The sequence below is a fragment of the Musca domestica genome, unplaced genomic scaffold (assembly GCF_030504385.1).
Source record: "Musca domestica strain aabys unplaced genomic scaffold, Musca_domestica.polishedcontigs.V.1.1 519, whole genome shotgun sequence".
NCBI lineage: Eukaryota > Metazoa > Arthropoda > Insecta > Diptera > Muscidae > Musca > Musca domestica.
The window spans coordinates 36,177-44,047 of record NW_026712349.1 but is presented as its reverse complement, the minus strand read 5'-3'; the positions used below and the strand labels follow the sequence as shown (position 1 = coordinate 44,047).

Sequence of the window (7,871 nt, the reverse complement as noted above, 5' to 3'; positions counted from 1 at the left end):
ATAGGGAGGCACAATGGGGGTTATAAAACGTGGACCTGCACAGACAATTTGCTGGCATAGGCTGTAGTATTCATTACCAACTTCAAATACTAAATTTGAAATAGTTCCGATAAATAATGTCGCTAAAATTATTCAAATACCGGATATCGGGGGAATCCTTTATATGGGGGCTATAAGAAGACGTGGACCTGCACAGACAATTTTCTGTCATAGGCTGTAGTATTCATTACGAACTTCAAACACTAAATTTGAAATAGTTCCGTTAAATAATGTCTTTGAATCATCAAAATATCCAATATCGGGGGATTTCGTTATATGGGCCTATACGAAAACGTGGACCTACATGGCCCATTTTCTGTTTTAGGCCGTATTAGCCATTACAAACTTTAATTACTAATTTTAAAACAATTCCGGTAAATAATGTCGCTAAAATCATCAAAATATCGCATATCGGGAGCTACCGTTATATGGGGGTTATACGAAGACGTGGACCCATTTTCAATACCAAAAGTCCTGCAGACATAATACACATTTGGGTAAAATTTCATCAACCTACTTCATTTCGTTCGGAAGCAAGAGTGATTTCCATAGACGGACAGACTTTTCTAAATCGACATAGAATTTTATGCTGATCAAGAATATTTGTTGGGTCTAAAATTAATATTTTGATGAGTTACAAACGGAATGACAAACTTAATATACCCTCCATACTATGTATGGTGGAGGGTATACAAATATTTGTTTTACATGTATCGAAGAATTGTCCTCATCTCAAAAATGATTCCCATTTGATTTGTTATTTCCTCCTCCATCTGTTCGTTATAAAAAGACTTCCACTTCATTACAAAACTAACCCATATGTTGTCATAACAACTCGGCTTTATTCCTAACCTCAAAAACACTGACATATCAACCACTAATATTGACAATAAAATGACAGGAGCAACATATCACTGACTTCGACATATTCTTTGTTTCGATTACAATCTAACGGGACAAAAAGCATCCAAGTTTTAAGAATTTCTTATCACTCCCTTTTTGTGGGTTTCGATATTGTGAGCAAAGATTTCAAATGTGGAAAATCTACTCGTACTTATATGGACATATTATTGTATGGACAAAAATTAGTAACCCTTTAAAAGAGCAATCAATCGAATACTGGGGGAATACTTTCAAGAAGTCTGTTGAGTAGAGGATATTTTTATATAATTCTAAGCTTTAATGTTTGATATTCGGATAGGTCTCGTTGGACCAAATCCGTTTCATGACATCTGGAGTCGATCTGTCTGACTGTCTTTCTGGCTGGCTGGTGCGCACGATAACTCTCGAAGGAAGTATCCGATTTGGTCCAAACTTGTTACATCACAATATTATTGTCCAACTTAGAGCGATTTGGACAACATCGGTCAACTCGTTCTGGTACCTCCCCCACACAAGGTCAACGTTTTCAAAATAAATGATTTACTTTAAAGAAAGAGAAATGATCACTCTATTTTGTGCAAACTTTTTATCAGTGCTACGTCTGGTGCGAAAATAGATAATATAGGCACTAAGGGTAATAATTTGCAATAATTATAACTCTTACATATATAATGAAATATAAGTGTCGGATTCTCTTCAAACTTCGCATATCCCAATATTTCTATTAAAATATGATCTGGTATGAAGGTTCATATTACCGTATCTTTTTTACCTTTATCAAATTCAATGTTTAACAAGTAAAACCAGTAAAGAAAGACTTAAAGTCGGGCGGGGCCGTCTTTATGATACCCTACACCACTTTGCTAATTTTGTAGAGCTGCGCGTAACAATTAAACGTTTTTATGGGAGAATTCAATCATACACGCTATGATTATAATTTAAAGTTCAAAGGACTAAATATGCCGAAGCATTTGTACCTTTTAAATTCGGACTTGTATTGCCCATTTGGTGCAAAATTAATTTCAAATCGGAAAAAAATATATATGGGAACTATATCCAAATCTGAACCGATCTCGATAAAATTTGGCAAAGATATTTCTGAGCTGTATTTGATATATTTCCCCAAATATTGTTGTTGCGGAGTGCATATTACGGCTGTGGGTAACAAATACAATAAATCGGATGAACAATATATATGGGAGCTATAGCTATATCTGAACTGATCTTCACCAAATTTGGCATACTACATTCTAGACTAAATTCGGTCGTATGTGCCAAATTCCATCCCATTTGGACAAATATTAGGCGTTTGGTGCACAATAAATGGTAAATTGGACGAAGTTATATATGGGAGCTATATCCAAATCTGAACCGATCTCGATAAAATTTAGCAAAGGTATTTCTGAGCTGCATTTGATATATTTCCCCAAATATTGTTGTTACAGAGTGCATATAACGGCTGCGGAGGACAAAAATAACAAATTGGATGAACAATATATATGGGAACTATAGCAATATCTGAACCAATTTCGATCAAATTTGGCATACTTATTTTCAGGCCTAATTTGGTTGTGTGTGCAAAATTCCATAATATTCTGGCTGATATTACACGCTTGGAGCCCAATAAATAAAAACATATATGGGAGCTATATCTAAATTTTTACCGATTATCTCCAATTTCAATAGGGTTCGTCCTTGGGCCAAACAAATGTTGTTTGCAAAATTTCATCTCAATCGGATAATAAATGCGACCTGCATTTTTGTTCACAAGAATACATGGACAGACGGACAGACGGGCTGACATGCTTAAATCAACTCAGAAAGTGATTCTATGCAGATCATCAAAAGGAACTATGGGTCTATATCGTTTCCTTTTGCCTGTTACAAACAAATGCACAAAGACATAATACCCTGACCACAAGGTGGTGGTAGGGTATAAAAAGTATCGGTCGGTTTTGACGACAGATGTACATATACCCTCAGCCAGTGTTCGATTATTTAAATAAATTTTGACTTCTGTTATGATTATTACAGCTCTTGGTGCTCTATGTAGTGTGTTTTGAAAGAATGAGCCAATATTGTCCATTTCGTATCGGACCTAAATAAATAGGATATAAATATTGCGACGTGCCACGCTTAGACCATAAAGACAACCTCCTTCACTTTATGTTAGATATGTGATAATTTTTTTTGCCAAAATTATAAGAAAATCGAACATTTATATCCAATTTATGGGAAATCACAAAGTCCACACTCATCTCAGGTTTCTGGTTGAGAGACATATATTTAGATATAGCAGGTTGTAAAGAATCGCTGAGTGGTTTCGCAATTGTAACCCTTTGTGGGTGAGGTACCAGAATGGGTCCGTAGATTTATAGCATATTCACAACAGTTCCTGTGTTACAAAAAATGTTTATATGTATGTGTGAAATATGAAGAGAACCTGATGCTTATTTCGAATTTTATTAACGTTTTTGGTTATTCAAAATTTTTAACTTTTGTGGTGTGACGACGTGTTTTCACTTTGAAGCTGGGGTAGGTTCAGCGGGGGCCAGAGTCGTCACAAAAATTTATTTGTTAGGACATAAAGAGAGAGAGAGAGCGAAGCAAAAATATTTTCTTAAAACGTTATAAATTTATTTCCTTAAATAACACTAAACACTACACTAAACACAATAAAATCACGTTCAGAACTTTTTACGAAGAACACTAAATCACAAAGTTCAGTCGACATGTTAATAAACGGGTAGCAGTGGTGGCAGCTTGGCACAGCGGCGGCCCGATGAATAGGCGAGCGACGAATAGAGTGGCGGCAGCTTGGCACAGCGGCGGCCCGATGAATAGGCGAGCGACGAATAGGGTGGCGGCAGCTTGGCACAGCGGCGGCCCGATGAATAGGCGAGCGACGAATAGGGTGGCGGCGGCTTTGGCACAGCGGCGGCCCGATGAATACGTCAGCGGCGAGTAGTAGTGGCGGCAGCTTGGCACAGCGGCGGCCCGATGAATAGGCGAGCGACGAATAGGGTGGCGGCGGCTGTGGCACAGCGGCGGCCCGATGAATACGTCAGCGGCGAGTAGTAGTGGCGGCAGCTTGGCACAGCGGCGGCCCGATGAATAGGCGAGCGACGAATAGGGTGGCGGCGGCTTTGGCACAGCGGCGGCCCGATGAATAGGCGAGCGACGAATAGGGTGGCGGCGGCTGTGGCACAGCGGCGGCCCGATGAATACGTCAGCGGCGAGTAGTAGTGGCGGCAGCTTGGCACAGCGGCGGCCCGATGAATAGGCGAGCGACGAATAGGGTGGCGGCGGCTTTGGCACAGCGGCGGCCCGATGAATAGGCGAGCGGCGAATAGGATGGCGGCGGCTTTGGCACAGCGGCGGCCCGATGAATACGTCAGCGGCGAGTAGTAGTGGTGGCAGCTTGGCACAGCGGCGGCCCGATGAATACTCGCACGACGAATCGGGTGGCGGCAGCTTTGGCACAGCAGCAGCCCGATGAGTACGTCAGTCGCCGTCAACGCAGCCCGAAGAATAGGGAGTATTGCTACAACCCTCACTTGACCCTGCGTTCAGTCGCCGTCAACGCAGCCCGAAGAATAGGGAGTATTGCTACAACCCTCACTTGACCCTGCGTTCAGTCGCCGTCAACGCAGCCCGAAGAATAGGGAGTATTGCTACAGCCCTCACTTGACCCTGCGTTCAGTCGCCGTCAACGCAGCCCGAAGAATAGGGAGTATTGCTACAACCCTCACTTGACCCTGCGTTCAGTCGCCGTCAACGCAGCCCGAAGAATAGGGAGTATTGCTACAGCCCTCACTTGACCCTGCGTTCAGTCGCCGTCAACGCAGCCCGAAGAATAGGGAGTATTGCTACAGCCCTCACTTGACCCTGCGTTCAGTCGCCGTCAACGCAGCCCGAAGAATAGGGAGTATTGCTACAACCCTCACTTGACCCTGCGTTCAGTCGCCGTCAACGCAGCCCGAAGAATAGGGAGTATTGCTACAGCCCTCACTTGACCCTGCGTTCAGTCGCCGTCAACGCAGCCCGAAGAATAGGGAGTATTGCTACAACCCTCACTTGACCCTGCGTTCAGTCCAGTCCAGTCACCACAAATAGTCAAGGCTTATTGTTTGGCTTACTAAGACTCAATTCAACCGAGGTTGCGCGCCTTTTCTTCCTCCCAATCACACTTGACTTACCAGCCATCAACAGAAGACTGATCCCGATTGGGTGAAATGCGTCTCCTTTTATACCCTTTTGGCTGGACAACGATTGTTGTTTTCTCATGACAGCAGCTGATCCCAATCTGACAGTTTTGCGTAGTTCCGCCATTTGCCACCAGGGGTTCCAATGTTGTATTTTAAGTATACTTCTTTCTACTAGGGGACAATAATAATGTACCCCAAAAACGAAAGCATGACTTTTGGGCGTTACATGGCATCTCTTCCTCCCTCTGATTTTTGATTCCTTGATTTGCTTTCTCTATTGCTATTGGGTTTCAATAGCCAGGAAGCCCTAGGGTGTTATGTAACCTTTTATTTCTCCGACATGGGCACTTTGGTTCGACTATATCTCGGTCGAATAGGAAGGTATGTTAGAGACCAATTGCAGAAGTTCGGAGAGATACCTTCACTACCCCGTCTGCTGATATTATTATGCGGTACTGCTTGCCATCTTGTTTAACAATTCGCTTCAGTTTGTGTCCCTTTTTCCAATTGTTTTTAAACTTCTCGATACGGCTTTGTAGGTTTTCGGGATAATTTGGCAGTTCGAGAAATGTGTTATTGTTCACGGGATTGTCTGTCGAGGACGATGGCGTTGACTCAGTTGGGATTTCAGTGACTGGCAATTTGATTGTACTTGGTGTGCTATTATTCTCCTTACTGGGTATAAACACTTCATCGATGGAAGGTTGACTGCTACACACTGTTGGCTGATGAGGTGTCATCGTTTGGCTTGTGGATGATGATGAAGACGACGAGGCTGATGAGGATGAGGATGACGATCGGGAAGATATCGATGGTGATGACAGTTCGACAACGTGTCCCGGCGTTCCTGGTAATGATTTATCTTCCTTCACGTTGGGGGACCTGTGATCGTCCGATATGACGGCAGCATTGGATTGCGATGGAATTTGTACGTCATCACTATGCAACAGATTTGCTTGTTCGGTTATGTTATATAGCGGTGATGATGGAGGAACTCCAACCAGCGTCTGCCATTGGGTCCACCACTCCAAACTAGGATCTTCGGAAACTGTCACAAAACTACTTGCGGTCGATCTGGAGTCTTCTTCTAAATGTGCGAAAGCATGTGAGGATGAAATAGGAACCTCCTTCGCCCGTTTGAATTTTTTCGTGTTGGGGCTATCTTGCTCCATCGTGATGTTGAAATTTTGAGAATTGCGATGGTCTTTGAAGTATGGGCTTATATTAGGACACTGATTAGTTTGGGTATTGTCAATTTAATGTCTAAAAATAAAATAAGAAATTATAATGAAATGGCATCACATAAACGTAAGTGGAACTACAATCAACATTCTACTTCTATGTCTACAATTTAATTTTGTTCTTCATAAAAAGGCTTAATTTCACTTAAGTGCGCGACGCGGGTGATGTTGTCTTTTCCTCGGACTACAACGATTACTGGAGATTGGAATTTTTGTACGACAAACGGCCCTCCGTATTTGGGCGCTAGTTTGGCGGCGAAATTTTCGACGGCCTTCGACTGAGGATGTAGACGAACTAGAACTTGCTCCCCAATCTTTGGTTTCCAAACTCGTCGTCTAAGGTTGTACTGTCTCCGCTGGTTTTGAGATGCTTTTGCCAAGTTTCGACGCACTATCTTAAATATTTCTTTCAACTCCTGGGCACGGTCTTCTGGTAAGACTATTCTAGCACCAGTTCCTGTTGTGAGCTGATCATATAATGCCTGGGGCAGCCGCGGTTCTCTTCCTTGTGTCAGGTATGCCGGCGAATATCCAGTGGATTCTGATGCACTAGTGTTTATGGCTAACATTATTTCGGGCAGCATATCGTCCCATGTATTATGTTGTTTCGAAACTTGTGCTATCATTGTTTTCACTGTCCGATTTGTCCTTTCAGTAGGGTTCTCTTGCGGGGTGTAAGGAGCCGTAAGTTGATGCTTTATACCCATTTCTGCTAGGAATTTTTCGAATTGGTTGCTAGTGAATTGGGTTCCGTTATCGGTTATCAATATTTTTGGAACCCCATATCTAGAAATAATTCTTTCTCTGCATGCCTTTATTAATCCCTCTGTCGTAGCCTTCCGCAATGGAACCAACTCCGTCCATTTTGAGAATCTATCCATAATAACGAGTAGCATTGAGTTACCGTGCTTAGATCGCGGTAGGGGTCCTACGAAGTCCGCACAAATAGTGGCCCATGGTTCCTCCGGGATTCTTATCAACATTTCCCCTGCTGGTTTCTGTTGGCTGACTTTATATTTTTGGCAACATTCGCACTGCTGGACATAACGTTTGATGTCCTGGAACATACCAGGCCAAAAATATCGGTTCGCCACCTTGTTGCTAGTCTTTCGCACTCCCAAATGACCTCCGGTGACACTGTCATGATTTTCTCTAAGGACCTGAATCCTTGATCCGGTGGGCACACACAGCTTCCATGGTGTGCAATCTTCATCGTTTATTTGCTTGGGAAAATGTCGATAAACATTTCCCTCAATGATTGTATAGTCTGGATACTTCTTCGGATTCTTGGTTATGGTTTCCTTCAACTTTTCTAGCCATGGGCACGGACTGGTGTCATATTTTACTGTGGCTAGGTCTAACGTTTCCAAAGGTGTTCTCGAAAGCGCATCTGCCACAACGTTCTGTTTTCCTCTACGGTATCTGATCAAAAAATTATATTGCTGTAGCTCGAGAGCCCAACGTGCGAGTCGACCTGTAGGGCTTTCAATAGAATTTAACC

General features: G+C 42.7%; 1 protein-coding gene across 1 annotated transcript; it reads right to left on the bottom strand.

The window, feature by feature from the left end:
- Positions 1–3,293: 3,293 nt before the first annotated feature.
- LOC131805376 (uncharacterized) lies at positions 3,294–6,301 on the bottom strand. Its single transcript, XM_059128481.1, has 2 exons — positions 5,659–6,301; positions 3,294–3,316 (listed from the first exon to the last, which is right to left on the bottom strand). Exons 1-2 carry the CDS (start codon positions 6,299–6,301, stop codon positions 3,294–3,296), a joined length of 666 nt encoding a protein of 221 aa, XP_058984464.1.
- Positions 6,302–7,871: the final 1,570 nt, after the last annotated feature.

Excerpts from the sequence above, each read along its gene's own strand:
- LOC131805376 (XM_059128481.1), bottom strand. The coding sequence starts at position 6,301 with ATGGAGCAAGATAGCCCCAACACGAAAAAATTCAAACGGGCGAAGGAG. Across the intron at positions 3,317-5,658 it reads TCCCGAAAACCTACAAAGCC|GAACTGTTGTGAATATGCTA; the intron begins GTATCGAGAAGT and ends TTTGTAACACAG.